This window comes from Choloepus didactylus, chromosome 18, assembly GCF_015220235.1.
Source record: "Choloepus didactylus isolate mChoDid1 chromosome 18, mChoDid1.pri, whole genome shotgun sequence".
In the NCBI taxonomy this organism is placed as follows: domain Eukaryota; kingdom Metazoa; phylum Chordata; class Mammalia; order Pilosa; family Megalonychidae; genus Choloepus; species Choloepus didactylus.
This window is the reverse complement of record NC_051324.1, coordinates 13,024,472-13,044,971: the sequence shown is the minus strand read 5'-3', so window position 1 is coordinate 13,044,971 and position 20,500 is coordinate 13,024,472. Positions and strand designations below refer to the sequence as shown.

The following is a 20,500-nucleotide window of genomic DNA, read 5'->3' as shown; positions in this document are numbered from 1 at the left end:
GGCTAAGCCCCTGCCCTTAGGGAACTAAAATGATGTCGGCGTGTCTGAGTGATGGACAATAAACAAATATAAAATGGTGTTGGTGATAGTGCTATGGAGAAAAATAAAGGTGGATAAGGGTGCTGTTTTATAACAGGGGAGACAACAAGCTTTCTGGCTCTCTGGGGGAAATCATTCCAAGAGGCTGGAAAAGCCAGTGTAAAGGCCCTGGGGTGGATGTATTCTTGCAGTGTTCAAGGAGCAGGAAGGAGATGAGTGGAGCTGGAACAGAGGGTGGAAGAGGATGGGGTAGGAGATAAAGTCAAGGAGACATCAGAGGACAGATCCTGTAGGACTTCATGAGCCACAGAAGTCAAGGAGACATCAGGGGACAGATCCTGTAGGACTTCATGAGCCACAGTGAGGACTTTGGCTTGTATTCAGAATGAAATCAGTATCATTGAAAGATTTTGAGCAGAGAAGTGACTCGATCTGATTTATGTTTTAAATAAATAACTCTGGCTCCTGGGCTAAGCATAGATAGCAAACAGGCAACATCAGAGAGTCCAGGAGAACAACCAAGAGGTTATTGCAACACTCTGGGTAAGAGATGATGGTGGGCTGGACAAGGAGAGCATGGGTGGTGAGAGATTCTGGATGTATTTAAAAGATGGCATCGGCAGACTTGCTCACAGATCAGATGGGAGGCTTGAAAGAAAGAAGTCAAAGAAGACTGCAGTGTTTTGGGGACTGAGCAGAAATGGAGTTATCAATGACTGAAAAAAAGAGGCTGGGGGAGATGATGGGATCGGGGTTCAGATCTGGAGGTGTTAAGCTGAAGATGGCCGGATGTGCTCATGTGGACATATTGAGGGGGCTGTTGGATAAAGGGCCTGTAGTTCAGGGGAAGGGTCCAGGCAGGAGCTATAAACATCAGAGTCATCAGCCCATGGGTGACCTTAAAGCCATGAGACAGGATGAGGCCCCCAAGAGAGTGAAATGTACAAGGTTCATAACCACTGACCCATGGACTCCGCTTCTAAGCCTCCAACCCAAGAAACCCCAACACTATCCCAGAAGGAGGTGCAAGGATGCTCACGGCAGGATTCTTTCGTCCATGTGAAGCATGACATAACAAAAAAGACTTAGGGATGTATAATGAGACACACATTATGATACAAAGCAAAGCTATGTAGATATAGGTGTGTGTGTGTGTGTGTGTGTGTGTGTGCATGTGTGAATGCAGAGAATGGTCTGGGAGGACATACAACATACTGGGAACAGCTGCATCTACGGACAGGCCTGTGACTGGGAAAGTGGGAGGAGCAATGCCTGTACTGCTTGAACGTTTAACGGTGAAACTGTGTTCGAATTATTTGTGAAATTAAAAATAAAATGATGTTTGAAATTACTTCAATTAAATATACTATCTGAACACCAATTCTGTGCAAAGCATTGAGCTCCTGTAGTAGGTTGAATTATGTACCCCAGAAAAAATATGTTCTTAATGTTAATCCTGTAGGCATGAAACCCATTGCGAATAGGACCTTCTGAAGATGTTGTTTTTAGTTAGGGTGTGGCCAACTGAGGCAAGATGAGTCTTAATCCTATTACTTCTACTAAAGGCCTTATAGAGAAGGGAGAAGTCACCAGGGAGGAGAAAGAAGCCAGAAGCCAAAGGAATCCAGAGAAGATTGTGCATTACCATGTGATGGAGAAGCAAAAGACCAAGGATCACCAGCAGCCAGTCCCAAAATGCCCTAGTCTTCAGGGAGGAAGGATCACCTTGCTGAAGCCTCGATTTTAGACCTCTCCTAGTCTCAAAACTGTGGTTGAATAAATTCCAATTAAGATAACTGTATTAGTTAGGGTCCTCTAGGGAAACAGAATCAACAAGAGATATCTATACATATAAGATTTATAAAAGTGTCTCAAGCAACTGTGGGTATGCACGAGTCCAAATTCCGTAGGTCAGGCAGTAGACTGGCAAATCCAATGAAAATGTTCAATGAATTCCTCAGGCAGTGAACTGGCAACTTCAATGAATGTGTTCGATGATCTCTTCAGGAATGAACTGGCAACATCGATGAACTCCTCAGGAAACGCTTTGCTGGTCAGCCGAAGAAGTGAAGGTCCTTTATCTGTCTGGATTAAAAGTCTTCAACTGATTGGATTAAATCCAGCTGATTGCATTCTCTCATTGTGGAAGACATGCCTTTCATTGACATCATCAGTCACAGCTGCAGCCCATTGACTGATGATTTAACTAAACCAGGCTTCTGGTTTATCAAGCAGCCACCAATGTCCTTGCAGCAACAGTTAGGCCAGTGCTTGCTTGACCAGACACCTGGGCACCATCACCTGGCCAAGTTGATACATGAACATAACCATCACAGTAACCTATTTAGCAGCTAGGAAACTTAAGAAACAGCTACTTTTCTACATGTAAAAAAGACAAAACTCAGTACTGGTCTTCAAGGAACCCTCGATCTTAAAGAAGGAGAAGGTAACAGGTAACTGATATATATTTGCCCTCAGCTACATCCCAGCTCCTGTATTAAGTCATGTTCATATTTATTCATTCAACCTTCCTAACCACTTAGGGATGGGAATTTCCTTTTAAGAGACAAGAGACAGAGAGGCAGGTGGTGCCCAAGGTCACACCATCAACAAGTGACTGCCAGGTCTGGAACCCAGGCTGACCAGATCCAAAGCCCTCTTGGTTCCCATTGTGCTACCTGGCCTCCAGGTACGGATGGCTGTGCTGTAAAGCATCCTGGGATATGAGCTGTGGGATGGAAGATCAAAGCAGGAAAGGCTTCATGGGAGAAGTGCCATTTGAGTTGGCCCTTAAAGAATGAGTAGAATTGGGACAGATGAAATTTTTTTAAAAAAAGACAAACTAACTTGTATTAAGTACTTGCTAAGTGCTCCAGCAACTGTGCACACTGCAATCATGTGCATTATTTGGCTTTATACCCTATGAAGTAGGCCTTATTATCCCCATTTTACAAAGGTAGGTACTGAGGCTTGGCGAGTTTAATGACTTGCCCAAGATTACAAAACTGCTAAGGACAGAGTGGAGCCTTCAGACACCAAATTCCATCTCTTTCTCTCCAAATCCTGCTGCCCTAAAATTAAATGGAATGTTCTGGAAAAGGAAAAATACTTGTTCTGGGAAATAGAGACCTGACTCCTGGTCCCAGCTTGGCCACTGACCTGCGGTGTAATCTGAGCAAGTCCTCTTACTTCTCTGGGCCTCCACTCCCTCTTCTGCTGCTCTTGTTGATATGCCTGAGATTAAAGGTTTAGTCTGGGATACCCCAAATCCATGCCTGAGAGCTCAAGGCCAGTAAAGCTTACACACTCACCCCACATCCTCCAACACACCCAGAGAGAAATGGGGGCCGGTGACCAGGCAGCCACATTTTCTGCTTGGCACTGGGGAAGCACATGTCTCTGCCACTGTTCTGCTCTTGATAGCCTCTCTCTGCCTGACTTTGACCTCCAAGGCCTGGGGTTTCCCACATTACCCAGAATTCTAGGAGCCCTCTCTTCCATGACAAACTCCCCACCACACAGGGAGTCTATAGATTATGATTTCAGAAGTGGAGATGGCCCCCTGATACCCCATCTCTCCCAGTAATGGAGATGAAAATTGAACCCCCCAAAACCCACCCTTCCCCAGGTTTTCCTCAAGGTACCCACTGAGATAGAACAGGTAACCTTGAAGTCTGAAGGCCCAGCTGGTTTCCCCAGATAAACTGGGCTTTGGGACCCCAGGTGAGGCACTTGCATTGTCTCTAAATTTCACCTAAGGAGAGAAGTGAGAAGCCCTCAAAGTATCTTGAAGGGAAGAAGGAGGCAGTTGTAACAATTATTCTATTTGGAATCTAAGGGGCAGTCCCTTATATGTGCTTAGTGCCTCCAAGTTCTCATCTGTCTCAGGTTGGATCCACCCAGAATCAGACCCTGAGGCAGGAGGATGTTTGTAAAGTACAGGCAGTTTACTTCAGAAACACTGGTAGGAGAGTGAAGAAGTGAGACAGAGAAGGGAAGGAAGTCAAACAACAGGTGCATTGTGAAGTAGTTTAACCCTGTGGGCCCCTGAGGTTGGATCCTGCTGGGGATCTCTGAAAGTGAGTATAGGATGCTCATGTTCTCTCTCCTGGGGGGCAAGGGACTTCTTCTCTCATTGATGGAGGGTCTGACTGGCCAAGAGAGAGCCCCTCAGGCAGAACCACAGGAGCTTGTAGAAAGACACCGTCAGCTTATTCTGGAATGGTGATTGCTGAGGTGATACAGTCATGCACCAACAGCACCTGCTCCACCGTCCATTATCTCATTCAAAATCATGAGCCCCAATTTACAGTTAAGAAAACTGGGGTCCAGTGGAGCTGCCCAAGTCATGGGATTAATGAGGGCAGAGAGTTGTGTCTGTTTAGTTCACTCTTTATCTCCAGCCCCTAGAACAATGACTGGCAGATAGTAAGCACGTGATGAGTATTTGCAGGATGAAAGCAAGTCATACAGGGAGAACGACTTGGTAGCATCAAGATCTAAAGCCCATGTTCCTTCCATGACACCAGAGAAAACACACAGGATCAGCAGCCAGCACAGCATGTGGCTGGGAGTGGATGCCTAAAAGAGTTGTAGGATGACTGGAGGGATGGATGGATGGATGAATGGATGGATGAACAAATGAATCCTATATCTTTATGTTGTTCCATCTTACCTCCCTGACTTAGGAAACAAAGAAAGATCCTCTCCCCAGAAGACAGAGAGGCCCTGCACCACACAGGGTCAGAATTCTCAGTCCTGGAAAAAAGGGATTTTGCATCAAAAGTTCACAGAGTTGCTACTTCTACACAGACCTCACCCTCAAGGCCATGGGCTGGAGGAGCAAGGGCATTTGATTGAGGTCCAAGACTTATTTGGCCCAGCCCTGGGCATCCAGGACGAGGCCCCCACAGTCATACTGCTGGGAGCTGCTGGGATTGGGAAGTCAACACTGGCCAGACAGGTGAGAGGAGCCTGGGAGGATGGCCAGCTGTACCGGGACCGCTTCCAGCATGTGTTCTACCTCGACTGCAGAGAGCTGGCCCAGTTCAAGGTGGCAAGTCTCGTTGAGCTCCTGGAAAAAGACTGGCCCACCCCTTTGGTTCCCACTGGGCAGATCCTGTCTCAGCCCGAACAGCTGCTCTTCATCCTTGATGGTTTAGATGAGCCCGGATGGGTGTTTAAGGAGCAGTGCTCTGAGCTGTGCCTGCACTGGAGCCAGCAGCAGCCAGTGCATGCCCTGCTGGGTGGTTTGCTGGGGAAAACCACCCTCCCCGGGGCATCCTTGCTGATCACAGTTCGGAACACAGCTCTAGAGAAACTCATTCCTTCTTTGAAGCAGCCACGTTGGGTGGAGGTGCTGGGGTTCTCTGACGCTGGCAGGAAGGAATACCTCTACAAATATTTCACAGATGAAAGTCAAGCAATCAGAGCCTTTAGCCTGGTGGAATCAAACCAAGCCCTCTTGACTCTGTGCCTTGTGCCCTGGGTGTCTTGGATGGTCTGCACCTGCCTAAAGCAGCAGATGGAGAAGGGAGAAGAGCTCCCACTGGCCTCCCAGACCACCACTGCCCTCTGCCTGCACTTCCTCTCCCAGACTCTCCCATCTCAGCCCTTCAGTATCCACCTGAGGAACTTGTGCTCTCTGGCTGCTAAGGGAACCCAGAAAGGAAAGACACTGTTCAGTCCAGCTGAATTCAGGATGCAGGGGTTAGATAGGGGCCTCATTTTAACCTTCATAAAGATGGGTGTTCTTCAAAAACTCCCCACCTCTCTGAGCTACAGCTTCATTCACCTTTGTTTCCAGGAGTTCTTGGCAGCAATATTCTGTGTACTGGGAGATGTGGAGTTGGGAGATGAGGAGGAAACAGGAGATCACCCCAGTAGCATCCAAAGGGTGAAGAAATTGCTGCGAAGGTATGGAAGGCATGACTTGTTTGGGGCACCAACCACACGTTTCCTATTCAGCCTTTTAGGTAAACATGGGGCAAGAGAGTTGGAGAACATCTTCAACCACAAGCCCTCTGGTGGGGTGGAGGGTGAGTTGCTGCAGTGGACGGAAGCAGAAGTCCAGCACAGGGAGTCCTCACTGCAGCTGTGCTCTCTGGAGTTGTTCCACTGTTTGTATGAGATTCAGGATGAGGAATTTCTGACACAAGCAATGGCCCATTTACAAGGAACGAGGGTGCAGGTTCAAATGGACCCGGATCTCCTGGTGCTCACTTTCTGCCTTAAATTTTGCCGCAATGTAAAGAGGCTTCAAGTGAATGATGTCGGGCAGCACGGACCAGCATCACGGGACCCCCGGGTGGTTCTGTGAGTACCTCTACCCTGCCCTCATCCCACCTCCTCTCTGTCAGTTCCCGTAGCAGGAATCTCCTGAGCCCAGAGGCACACTCACTAAGCTTATGCCAAGGGCTAAAGCCACTCGTGACTTCTTATGCCCAAATGTAACCATGTAAAATTCTCTGTCCACCTAAAACCCTCTGCAGCATCTGACCACATGGATAATGTCACCCCCTGCTCCCTCTGTGATGAGGGTCTGCCTTCTCTCCTAGATGCACCTCCACCTGCACATTGACCATAGCTTCCCTCCGCTTTCCCCCAGGATCCCACAGTGCACCTGCCTCTGCTTCTCTCTTGACATCACTTCTGCCTGAGAGGTTGCCCCTCAGCTACATCAGGCACCCCCTTGACTGGAAAGATTGTTGAGAATGACGTCGGCCCTGGGATCACCCCATCCTCTCAGGATGCATGTAGCTGAAAGGGAGTCCTTATTTTTCCTGCAAAACTGACTTCCCTGTTTGCATGATCCTGCTGTTAGCCCAGGCACTCACCCTCTGAGCAGAAAGAGTAGCTTTCTCTAACCACCCTCCAAACCCAGCAAAACAAGTAACTTCCCCATTCAGGTTCCCCTGATGCTCTTGCAGTATTGGTCAGAGAGTATCTCCATGTGTCCATCTTCCCTTTTCCATGAATATTTATTAAACACTGATTCTATGCAGATCACAGACTAACAGGGCACAATCCCTACCCTCAAGTCACTCAAAACCCAGGGGAGAGGACAGACATCCATCCAAATGATTGCAGTAAAGTATGATGCCTACAGTAATGGAGAAATGATCACAATGAATGGACCATATCGGGGTGAGACTGAGGAAGCAACACTTGAGTTGGGTCTTTTATTTTTAGATTTTCTTTTATAGGTTTTTTTTTTTCACAATAAAAGCAACCCCTGTTCATTATAGACAAATAAGAATGTGTAGATAAGCAAAAAGATGAAAAGAAACATCAACCAGAATCCCCTCACTTAGAGATGATAGCATCATTAAGAATTGACACATGTCCTTCTGTCTTTCTGCACTCATTTCTATGCAAAATTACATACACATACTGTATATACTATTTTACAATCAGGATTTTCTTTCTTAATAGAGCAAGGCTATCTTCCTGCATTATTCAATAGTGTGATACAACATCAATAGGGAAGGTGCCATGGCCAATTTGACTGTTCTTAAGTTCTTGGACATTTCAGCTATTTCTAGTTGTTCATGGTTATAAATGTAAACTAGGCCTTGAAGGAGTGGAGCACAGTGTTGGAAGTTGTGGAGGCCTGACATGGGGCCTTCAAGGTGTCCTGAGCAGGTACAGAGGCAAAGGACAGATGAAGAGCAGCAGGAGCAAGGCACAGTGGGCTGGAGCAGGAGAGTTTGGCAAATGGAGACTTGAGAGAGTCCCATGGGGGAGTCAGAAGCTACAGCTGCAACTGGAAAGGGAGATCTTAAAGGCACTGGGTCAGTTTGCAGAGAGTACCGTGAGAAGGCTATTGTTAAAAAAAAAAAAAGCCAGGAAGAAATGATGAGTCTTGGCCAAAGATAGTGGGAAGCAAGAGGAAACAGCCACTCTGACATGTCAAGGAAATGAAGGTGGCAGGAGGGTGGGCTCCAGGCATCTGACATTTAATCAAGCCTTGTGAATTTTGAATAATAGTTTTTAATGTTTTGTTTTAGTTCCTCTGGTTAAAGATTAAAGATGGCAAACAGTGACCAAAATGAAAAAATTAAACTTTATAATTCAAATTTTGCAAAACAAAATAAGTGTAAAAGAAATTGAAACAGGTAAATATTCAAATGATTTCTTTGTAAGTTTGTAGCATTTTTACTTCTGAAGTCATCAAAGCTTAAATCTGCACTGACAGGCTGACTCCCGGGGAAGATGGTGGAGTAGGGAGCTCCAGGACTCAGTTCCTCCCACCAAAAGCTATTAAACAGGAAGGAACTGTCTGAAAAAACTCTTCAGGGGCTCTGGAGGCCAGAAGAACACTGGCCTTGGGTTACAGCATCTAAGGAAGAGCAGGAGGAGAGGCTGAAAAAACCATGGTAAAGAACAGTGAGTTGCTCTTTCCACATGGTGGCTTCTGGCACCCATCCCCACTCTCATGGCAGGCCATTTGGGTTTCACTCCCTGGCTAGCTTGCTGGTGGCAGAAAGGGATATGAAACTCCTGTCCCCTAAGAGCAGGAGTGGGCACAGCCAATCACTGATCATGGTTTTTTATTATTATATTCAGATCACTGGGTCCCAGCCCTGAGCTACTGTTTCAACCAGCCCTGGACAAAGGAGGTGGCAGCCATTGTTTGAACCCCACCCCAGACAGGGGTTGAGGCAGTGGAGATTTAAAGATGCAGTGCTTCCTCGGGGCTATGGGAAACAGTTAGCGGAAAGGCTGCATTTGCTAGGAACAGGAAAGCACGGCCTTAGGGAGACATCAAAGAGGTTTTTGGCATTCTCCTTGATCCCCTCCCCAGGGCACTCTCAAGTCAGTCTGCACCCCTTTGGGGGTTCCTGACCCTGTTTTGGCTGGGAAATACTGACCTGGGAAAGTCCTTTCTGAAGTGAGCCTTCTCCTAGAAGCTGCCTGGAAGGCAACTAGAGACAATGAAAGGAGAATAAAAACTGTACAGGCAAAACAAAAACAAACAGGACAAAATTCCTGGAGAAGGAACAGAGGAAAGGAAGGTTTCTCCAGGTGGTGAAATAATTGCACAAAGAGTGTAATCTTAAATAGTATACCACATAGACAGGGCAAGAAACAGATGAAGAACAGCAGAAAAAATCTGATCAGTTAAACACAGTTATTCTAAAGATCTTGAATAAGTTGAACCAAACATCAAAGAAGAACCTGAACACAAAGCCAATCAACAATAAAACCCAAGACCAGAGAGAGAACCTGGCCTTCAGAATAAACACATCAAGATAATAAGATGCCTAGACATCAGCAAAAAAATTACAAGCCATATTAAGAAGCAAGAAAATATGGCCCAGTCAAGGGAACAAATTAAAACTTCAGAGGTGATGCAGAATTTGGAACAACTAATCAAAGATGTTCAAACATATCTCATAAATTAATTCAAGGAGATGAAGGAAAATATTCATAAAGAGGTAAAAGATATTAAGAAGACAATATGTGAGAATAAAGAAGAATTTGAAAGTATAAAAAGAAACATAACAGAAATTATAGGGGTAAGATGCACAATAGAAGAGATTTAAAAATACACTAGAGGCATACAACAACAGATTTGAACAGGCAGAAGAAAGAATCAGCAAATTAGAAGACAGGAGAATCGAAATCTTACAGACAGAAGAACACATAGAGAAAAGAATGGAAAAAATTGAGCAAGGTCTCAGGGATTTAAATGAGAACACAAAGCACACAAACATATGTGTCATGGGTTTCCCAGAAGGAGAAGAAAAGGGAAAAGGGAAAGAAAGAATATTTGAGGAAATAATGGCCAAAAATTTCCCATCTCTTATGAAAGACATAAATATACACATCCAAGAAGCACAGTGTACTCCAAACAGAATAAATCATAATAGAACTACTCTGAGACACATATTAATCAGAATGTAAAATGCCAAAGATAAAGAAAGAATTCTGAAAGCAGTAAGAGAAAAGTGATTCATCAGTTATATGGGTTCCACAATAAGACTAAGTGCTAATTTCTCATTAGAAATCATGGAGGAGAGAAGGCATTTGTATTTTTAGTATATTTTAAGGAACTAAAAGAGAAAAACTGCTAGCCAAAAATTCTTTATCTGGAAAAAATCTCCCTCAAAAATGAGGAGGAGTTTAAAATATTCACAGATAGATACGGAGAGATTCATCAATAAGAAGCCTGCCCTACAAGAATTGCTAAAGGGAGTTCTGCAGGCTGAAAAGAAAAGACAGGAGAGAGTGGCTTAGAGTAGTGTGAAGAAATGAAGATTATCAGTAAGGGTAACTAAAATGGTTAGAGAGAGAGAGAGAGAGAGAGAGAGAGACCTAATAATAATAATAATATTATAATAATAATAACATTGAATTAATGGATTAAACTCCCCAATGAAAAGATGCAGATTGGCAGAATGGATTAAAAAAAAAAAAAAAAAAAAAAACATGATCCTAGTATATGGTTCCTACAAGACACTCACCTTGGATCCAAGAACACAAATAGGTTGAAAGTGAAAGGTTGGAAAAAGCTATTCTGTGCAAATGGTAACCAAAAAAAAGATCTGAGGTAGATATACTAATAGCAGATGAGATAGACTTTAAATGCAAAACTCCTTTAAGGGACAAAGAAGAATGCTATATATTAATAAAAGGGACAATCCACCAAGAAGAAATAACAATCATAAACATTTATGTACCTAACCATGGTGCCCCAAAATACATGAGGCAAACACTGGCAAAACTGAAGGGAGAAATAGATGTCTCTACAATGATAGTAGGAGACTTCAATATACCACTCTCAATAAATAGAACAACTAGACAGAAATTCAATAAGGAAATAGAACACTTGAATAATATGATAAATTAACTAGACCTAACAGACATATATAGAACACTAGACCCCAAAACAGCAGGATATACATTCTTCTTAAGTGGGCATGGATCATTCTCCAGGATATCCTCGACAAAACACATGCAAATTGAATCCAACAGCCCATGTTGGGTAACAAAACAAATTTCAGTAAAATTATAAAGATTAAAATTGTACAAAGCACTTTCTCTGGCCATAATAGAATAAAGACGGAAATTAATAACAGGCAAAGAACTGGAAAATTAACAAATATATGGAAATTAGACAACATACTCTTAAGCAATTAGTGGTCAAAGAAGAAATTGCAAGGAAACCAGTAAATATCATGAGACTATTGAAAACAAGAACACAATATATTAAAAGTTATTGAATGCAACAAAGGCAGTGCTGAGAGGGAAATTTATAGTCCTAAATGCTTACATTAGAAAGGAAGAAAGAGCTAAAATCAGAGACCTGACTGAACACATAAAGGAACTAGAAAAAGAACAGCAAACTAATCCCAAAGGGACAGAAATAAGAAATAAAAAGATTAGAGCAGAAATAAATGAAATTGAGAATTTAAAAAATTGAGAGAATAACAAAATCAAAGGTTGGTTCTTTGAGAAGATGAATAAAATTGACAAGCACTTAGCTAGACTGACAAAAAAGAGAGACACTGCAAATAAATAAAATCAGAAATGAGAGGGGTGTATGTTACTACTGACCCCAAAGGAGTAAAAAGGATCATAAGAGGATACTATGAATAGCTGTTTGACAACAAATTAGACAACTTATATGAAATGGACAAATCACTAGAAACAGACGAACAGCCTACACCAACTCCAGACAAAATAGAAGACCTCAACAGACCAATTACAAGAAAATAGATTGAATCAATCATCAAAAACCTCCCAAAAAAGAAAAGCCCAGAACCAGATGGCTTCACAGGTGAATTCTACCAATCATTCCAAGAAGAATTAATGCCAATTCTGCTCAAACTCTTCCAAAAAATTGAAGAGGAACAAGTACTACCTAACTCATTCCATGAAGCCAATATCACCCTAATACCAAAGCCATATAGAAATACAAGAAAAAAAATTACAGGTCAATTTTTATTATGAATATAGATGCAAAAATCCTCAACAAAACATGCAAATTGAATCCAACAGCCCATGGTCAAGAGGGTTTTACCCCAGAATGCAAAGGTGGTTCAACACAAGATAATCAATTAATGTGATACACCATATTAACAAAACAAAGGGGGGGAAAACACATGGTCATCTCAATTGATACAGAATAGTCATTTAACAAAATCCAGCATCCTTTTTTAATAAAAACACTTAGAAAAATAGGAATAGAAGGAAACTTCCTCAACATGATAAAGGGTATATGTGAAAAATCCACAGCTAACATCATACTCAATGGTGTAAGACTTAAAACCTTCCCTCTAAGATCTGAAACAAGACAAGGATGCCCACTGTCACCACTGTTATTCAACATTGTGCTAGAAGTTCTAGTCAGAGCAGTTAGGCAAGAAAAAGAAATAAAAGACATCCAAAGTGGAAAGAAAGAAGTAAAACTTTATTTGCCAGTGACATGATTCTATATATAATAGTCCAAAAAATCTACAACTAAGCTACTAGAGCTAGTAAATGAGTTCAGTGAAGTGGTGGGATACAAGATCAACATGCAAAAATCAGTAGTGTTTCTATACACTAGTAATGAGAAAATGAGGAGGAAATCAAGAAAAGATGCCATTTACAATAGCAACTAAAAGAATCAAGTAATCAAGTATGCAGGAATAGGATTATTACAAGGATGTAAAGGACTTGTTCACTGAAAACTATGAAACATTGCTAAAACAAATCAAAGAAGACCTGAATAAATGGAAAAACAATCCATGTTCATGGATTGGAAGAATGACTTGAGTTTCATCTTAAAGAATCTACTTTTTTAAAACTTCCATCCCCTGTAGGTAACAACTCTGCATGTACTAGGCCTCTAGAAATGAGTATGTGACACAACCAATTCAACAAAAGCAACTATCCATAGGGCTTATTTTCCAAAGAAAACTGTTGTGTAGAGTAGCACAATTATAAGCCTGCCTAAGCTGTTGTAAAGCAGTGAAAACATTCAGCTGGGGTTGTGAATGTAAATGTGGTGCCCAAATCCTGTTCTGCTTTAAAAAGTGGTAACAAATACTGGTGAATAATAAAAAAGGTTGTAAAAAATAAATAAATAAAGATGCCAATGCTACCAAAATCCATTTACAGATTCCATGCAATCCCAATCAAAATTCCAGCAGCCTACTTTCAGAAATGAAAAAGCCAATTATCAAATTTATTTGGAAGGGTAAGGGACCCTCAATAGACAAAAATATATTGAAAAAGAAGAACGAAGTGGGAGGACTCACACTTCCTGACTTTAAAGCATATTGCAAAGCTACAGTGGTCAAAACATCATGGTACTGGTGAAACGATAGACATATTGTCCAATGGAATTGAATTGAGATTTCAGAAATAGACCTTAGCATCTATGGCCAATTGATTTTTGACAAGGCTGCCAAATCCACTCAACTGGAAAAGAATATTCTCTTTTAAAAGGGTGCTGGGAGAACAGGATATCTGTATGCAAAAGAATGAAAGACCTCTGTCTCACACCCTATTCAAAAATTAACTCAAAATGGATCAAAGACCTAAATATAAAAACTAGGACTATAAAATTCCAAAAGAAAATGTTGGGAAGTATCTTCAAGATCTTGTGGTAGGCAAGCACAATGAAAGAAAAAATTGGGAAATCAGACCTCCTCAAAATTAAAAACTTTTGTGCATCAAAGGACTTTGTCATGGAAGTAGAAAAGGCAATGTACTCAATGGAAGAAAATATTTGGAAACCACATATCTGAAATAGGTTTAATAGCCAGAATATATAAAGAAAGCCTACAACTCAACCACAAAAAGTCAGACAACTCAATTTAAAAATGGACAAAAGACTTGAATAGACATTTCTCCAAAAAGGATATTCAAATGGCCACAAAGCACATGAAAAGATGCTCAATCACTAGATATTAGGGAAACGCAAATCAAAAATAATTGAGATATCATTTCACATCCACTAGAATGGCTACAATTTAAAAAACAGAAAATTACAAGTGTTGAAGAGGATGTGAAAAAATATAAACATTGTTCATTGCTGGTGGGGATGTAAAATTGTGCAGCCTCTATGGAAGACAATTGGGCAGTTCCTTGGGAAGCTAAATATAGAATTACCATATGACCCATCAATCCTGCTTCTAAGTATATACCCAGAAGAATTGAAAACAGGGACTTGAATAGATATTTGCACACCATTGTTCATAGTGGCATTATTCACAATTGCCAAAAGATGGAAGCAACCAAAGTGTCCATTAGCTGAAGAATGGATAAGCAAAATATGGTGTATACATGTGATGGAATATCATTCAGTCCTGATACATGCAACAACATGGATGAACCTTCAGGACATTATGCTGAGTGAAATAAGCCAGACACAAAAGGACAAATAATGTATGATCTCACTGATATGAACTAATTATAAGTAAATGCACAGAGTTTACTTATAATTAGTTACCAAGGAATATAGCAGGGGTAGAGAATGGGGAACTTCTGCTTAATTTGTACAGAATTTCTATTTAGGTTGATTGTAAAAGTTAGGAGATGGATGGTGGTGATGGTAGCTCATTATTGTAAGTGTAATAAATAGCATTGAGTTATGTATGTGAATGTGGTTGAAAGGAGAAGCTTTGGGTCTTGTATGTTACTAGAGTGAAAGATGGCAAAATATGCGATTGTATAACACAGTGAACCCTGTTATGGACAATATTCTTTCATGAACTGTAACAAATGTATGATAATAATACAAGGTGTTAATTATAGGGTGGTATATGGGAAACAAATACACCTAATAGTACTATTTTAATATTCTTTCATCAATTGTAGCAAAAGTACCACACTAATGAAAGTGTCAACAATGGGGGTATATGGGAACACTGTATTTGATACAGGATTTTTCTGTAAACCTACAGCTTCTCTAATTAAAATTTAAAATAATAATAATTTAAACAAAAAGTATTATACTAAGTGAAAGAAACCAGACACAAAGTTCTTCATATTGTATGATTCCATTTATATAAAATGTAAATATAAAAAAATCTATAGAGGCAGAAATAGATTACTGGTTATGTAGGGCTAGAGAAAGACAGAGGGAATGAGAAGTGACTGCTAAGATGTATGGGGTTTTTCTTTCTGGAATAATGAAAGTGCTCTAAAATTGATTGTGATGATGAATGCTGTTCTGGTTGTTAATGCTGCCGTTATGCAAAATACCAGAAATGAATTGGCTTTTATAAAGAGGGTTTATTTGGTTACCAAGTTACAGTCTTAAGGCCAGAAAAGTGTCCAAGCTAAGGTATCAATAATAGGTTACCTTCACAGAAGAATGGCCAATGGCGTCTGGAACACCTCTGTTGTCTGGGAAGGCACATGTCTGGCATCTTCTTTCTTTGCTCCCAGGTTGTGTTTCAAAATGGCTTTCTCGCAGGACATTTCTCTCTAGGCATCTGGGGGTGTTCTCTGAGTTTCACCCAGGCAAACTCTGGAGTAGCAAAAATCTACTTTGAATGGCCATCTTCAAAATGTCTCTCTTGGCTGCAGCACTGAGCTCCTGTCTGAGCTCTTTTATAGGACTCCAGTGATTAAATCAAGACCCACCCTGAATGGGCAAAGTCCATATCTCCATGGAAATAATTCAAAGGTCTTGTCCACAGTTGATTGAGTCACATCTCCATGGAAACACTCAAAGGATTCCAACCTAATCAACACTAATACATCTACTCCCATAAGATTGCATCAAAGAACATGGCATTTGGGGGGGACATAATACATCCAAACTGGCACAAATGCACAACTCTGCAAATATACTAAAAGCCATTGATTGTACACTTTGAAAAAAACTTGAACTAAGCTTTTTGGGATAGTCTGTAATATCTTGTAATCTTCACAAAACCCTCTGCAGTTGGTATATTTTGTAGTAGGTACAGCTCATTTTACAGCTAAGGAGCCTGAGTGAGGCACAGGAAAGTAGAATTCATTGCAGGCAGCTGAATCCAGAGCCTCTGTCCTTACCTCTCTGTTGCTTCATAGTCTTGGGGGAAAGATAAATTGAGTTGGGGACATTTTGGTACTTACTAGGTCTGAGGACTTATTAGGTCTGAGGATCGAGGTGGAAATATCTGGCAAGAAAATAGAGATACCAGTTTGGAACTTGGTATGGAGTTTGGGTAATTGAAGCCCTAGAAGGAGATGAGACCCCTGAAGAAGTGTGTGAAAAGTGAGAAAGTAGTGGGTGGAAACTATACGAGGTGCTCTCCAATGAAGCCATCATTCTCTGCCACTTTGGGATTCAAATGTTCCCCCTTAGGGGATCAGCTGCCCCCTGCAGACCCTCTGTTCCTTTGCTGTCCTTGGAAGGGGCTAGGGTCCCATATGAGCCAACCCAAATGATCATGTACAATTTTCCCATCAGAAAGTCATCCTCAAACCACCTTCACAGCTGTTCCACCTCACTTCTCCACCTTCCCTTTTTGGGCACTGAGAATCCATAAGGACTGTGCAAAGACAGACAGATGTGCCCACACTGAAAGGAGGAGGCTGTGCGAATCCCCAAGTTCCTCCTTGTGCCAAGTCCTGTGCTGGGCACCAAGGACAAAAAACATGAACAAGTCTGCCCTGCCTTCAAGGAACTCCCAGATAGAGGCAGAAACAGACACACAAAACAAATATTTCAGAACAGTGTGGCAAGGGGCTGTGGTAGAATAAAGAGTATCAGGGAATGGGGGGGTACAGGGGAGGTCAGGGAGGCTGGTCCACCACCATGGAGATGGCACTGCCCATTGCACATCAGGCTCATGCACACAAGTCTCACCTCTCCTGTCCCTCTCTCCCACCCTCAGGTTCATGAGGATCCTGATTACAGATGCCCAATGAAAGATTCTCTTCTCCATTCTTGGGGTCATTGGGAGCCTGCAGGAACTGGACCTGAGTGGAAACTCCCTGAGCCGCTCTGCAGTGCAGGCTCTTTGTGAGGCCCTCGGATGCCCTCATTGCCACCTGGAGACGCTGCGGTGAGTTGGGCCTGGGTTCTGCTCTGAAGCAGGGATGGGCAGGAGAGCCAAGATGGACGCTGAGCAAAGCATGGGGATTTTCTCTTTGTACTCAACAAATATTCATTCAATCTCTCTCTGGCCATGAGTCCCTGTCTGGCCATGTACTGTACCAGGTTCCAGAGCTTCTTTGATAAAGAAACACAGACAGGGTTCTTTCCCCATAGAGTTTGCAAGCCACTGACATTAATTGAGGAACCATGCTAATGAACATGTAATTACAATCCCAGATAAGGGAATCAGTGGTGAAAACTTCCTTGACGTAGCGAGTCTTGAAGGAGATCTGAATAAGGAGGGGTTAACTAAGTGAAGCAAGAGAGAAGAAAGTCTGAGAGAGACAGAACAGCATGTGCAAAGGCCCTGTGGCTGGAGGGAGGTGCGGCATTCACGGAATTGAGAGCAGGCCAGTGTGGCTGGAGGATAGAGAGCAAAGAGCAAGATGGGGCTACAGAGGTCAAGAGGAGCCAGAACAGGCGGGACCTCATGGACCATATTGGGATTTGGGTTTTTTTCCCAAACACAATGGGATTTGGGGCAGAAGGCTGATGAGATCAAATTTCTATTTCTAAAGTAGAAACTGGGGAACCAGTCAGTACGAACACTGTTATAGTTCCTGTGATAGGTTGGACTAAATAAAATTGCAGTTGTTTCTGAAAGAGATGTGATAGCTTGGACTACAGAGTTGGCAGTGGAGATGGAGAAGGGCATAGCAAAGAAAAGCTAACAGAGAAAACCAAGAAGGAGCAGCTAGGGAGGCAGGAGGAAAACCAGACAGAATAAAGAGACAAAGCCGGCCTTGTGTTGTAGCCTTCTTATACACATGAGGCTGGTACACTCTCTCCTAAAACCACTTCTAAAACCTCCACAGTAGTAGGAAAAGCTTTTGAATGACACTCAGAAATCCTAATCCTACCTCAAACTTCAGATGCTAATAGGAAGATGCTAAAATGTACTCCCTTACATTGGTATAGAACTTCACAATTTCCAAAGTGTCTCCCTATCCATTATCTTCTCGACCCTTCAAAACAGCCTGTGACAATGGCAAAGCAGGGACAATTATCTCCATTGTCCCAGTGGTAAGAACTGAGGCTCAGGGAGGTTAACTGACTTGCCCAAATTTCACATAAGTAGAAGTGGGAGAATGCACAGGAACCCAGGGAGTGGGAGACCCAGCCCTGACACCACCTTCCTGTCACGGAAGCTGGAGCCTGAGGAGTGAGGGCTCACTGGGATAGTATCATCAGAAGAGAGGCTGCCCTCTGGGTCTCCTCCTGGTTTCTTCCCACACCCTGAGGGATCCTTGCTCACTCTCTGGACCTTACACTCCACCCTCCCTTCTGCTCAAGTCCACACCACTGCCCTCACTGGGCCATCGCCTCTTTCCCCATCCAGTAATCCTGAGCAAGGAGGCAGATGGGAGGAGGGACAAGAAGGCTTGCCGACTGGGATCCCCTTCCAATACCAGGGGTCTGTGATCCCTGGGAGCGAGGAACTCTCTAACATTGAATCCTCACCACATCTACAGATGACAAATTGAGTCCCAGAGAGTCCCAAAGTCACATTGCTAGGAAGGAGCAGCACCCAGGGTTGAAGCCAGCTCTGGGGTCGAAGTCTGGTTTCTCCTTTCCCTGGCCCCTGTCTTAGCCAAGTGTCAGCTTGGTCTGCAGATGAAGGCGTTCGGGCCTGAGCTTTCTGCTGGTTGCTGAACAGACCCAGCTGTGGGGGCCAAAGTGGCAGAAGCAGGGCAGAGGATCTCCAGATAAACAGCATATGGCGTACGCTCAGCCCTCATCTTACATAAATGATAATATACCGCAAACAATGCCCTGCCCATGCTTTATCATTTACAAATATATCTTGAACACGATCCCACATCACTACATGATGAGCTGCTCCTTTCTTTTTAATGGCCGCATGGAATTTCACCACATGAGGTAGCATTATTCATTTAATCAGTCCCCTACTGATGGGCATCTGGTTTACTTCCAGTCTTTGCCATAGTAAACTGAGGCAGTTTACATCCTCCTACGTGCATCTTTAGACACAGGGAATTATCTGTAGGCTAAATTCTGAAAAGTAGGAGTGCTAGGTGGAGAGTATGTGCATTGTTAATTTTGCCCTCTAAGGAGATTGTACTTTTCTAGAGATACAATAAAGATCAGCTGGGCCACAGTAAGCCTCATCCCCAACCCCTAATGTCAGATCCTTCCCAAAGTATCTCTGTGACCACAATACTGCAGAACTGGGGCTGGGGGCCCAGGGGTGTCACACATTAGGGCAAGGGGTCTTTAGCAGGAGATCCCTGTACGTGGCCCACCCCTCCCCCCTCACTTCTCCTCTGGGATGAGCTGTCCCCCTGGCTCCCTATGATACTTGGCCCCTGAAAGGTGAGGACCCACACTGCCCGAGACCTCACAGAGCTCAGGCCTGCCCAGCTGGCCCCTGCCATGGTTTCCTCAAACCTGCAGTTCACCCATGGGAGATGTGGGGTTAGTCCCTGGAGGAGGCAATGCAGGCCAGAAACCTGTAGCTTTGTCCGGGGACATCACATATCCCAGACCCTAATACCTAAGTGTGGAGCTGAGGATGGGCCCTCAATTCTGTCTGAAGCCACCATCCACTCCCTCAACCCTTGTTCTTATAATGAGAGCTCACTTTATTTTTCCCTCCCGTACTATAAATGCCCAGAATATTGAAACCCACCATAAGACCCCAAGCCAGCTGACTCTGGGCATTTATGATTAACAAAGGCCAATATGGTTGACAATTAGACACAAGTATAGAGGGGAACACTAGGCAAATTACTCATCCGAGGCTGCTATGGTGAGTGGGCAGGATCCACGTAAATCACACGGGAGGGAGAAGGGGGGCTCCTTGGCTGCAGATGTAGAATTAAAGTCGCCCAGGTTCCCGAAAGCTAGGCAAGTCATTCTCTTCCTTAATGATCACCCCAGGACCCCCAAAGGACCACAGCTACCAGGATGGGTGATGGGCCCCAGGTACCCAGAGGAGGGAGCCCTCGGGACAATGACAGGGGCCTGTGTGCTTCTCTCCTGCAGGCTGGGGGGCTCTGGCTTCACACCCAGCTGCTGCCAGGATCTGGCCTCTGCACTCAGTGCCAGCCCCAGCCTGGTGGAGCTGGACCTGCAGCAGAACAGCCTGGGAGGCCCAGGCCTGGGGCGGCTCTGCCAGGGGCCGAGGCACCCCACCTGCAACCTCAACCACCTGTGGTAAGGCCCGTGGGTCCCTCCTGAGTGGAGGGCAGGGCAGGGAGCAGGAGAAGGGGAAAGGGGTGCTGTGCAATTGGCAGGGGAAGGAAAGGGGGTGGTGAAATGCAGAGTCAGCCTGGGTTGACTCTACCCACTTACGCTGTGTGTCTTCTCCGAGACTTGGCTTCTTCGTCTGTGCAATGGGAACACAATATC

At 43.5% G+C, this 20,500-nt stretch overlaps 1 protein-coding gene and 1 long non-coding RNA gene across 2 annotated transcripts in view; both read left to right on the top strand.

The window, feature by feature from the left end:
* Positions 1-3,624: 3,624 nt before the first annotated feature.
* Positions 3,625-20,500, top strand: part of LOC119514621 (NACHT, LRR and PYD domains-containing protein 1-like) — a 35,961-nt gene continuing 19,085 nt past the window's right edge. Inside the window, exons 1-3 of the mRNA XM_037810443.1 lie at positions 3,625-3,679; positions 4,728-6,354; positions 20,135-20,305. Coding sequence (XP_037666371.1) covers positions 3,625-3,679; positions 4,728-6,354; positions 20,135-20,305 — 1,853 coding nt within the window. The remainder of the gene's footprint in view (positions 3,680-4,727; positions 6,355-20,134; positions 20,306-20,500) is intronic.
* LOC119513675 lies at positions 8,270-20,430 on the top strand. Its single transcript, XR_005212684.1, has 3 exons — positions 8,270-8,417; positions 16,866-17,036; positions 20,135-20,430. It is a non-coding gene; the product is annotated as an uncharacterized LOC119513675 (long non-coding RNA).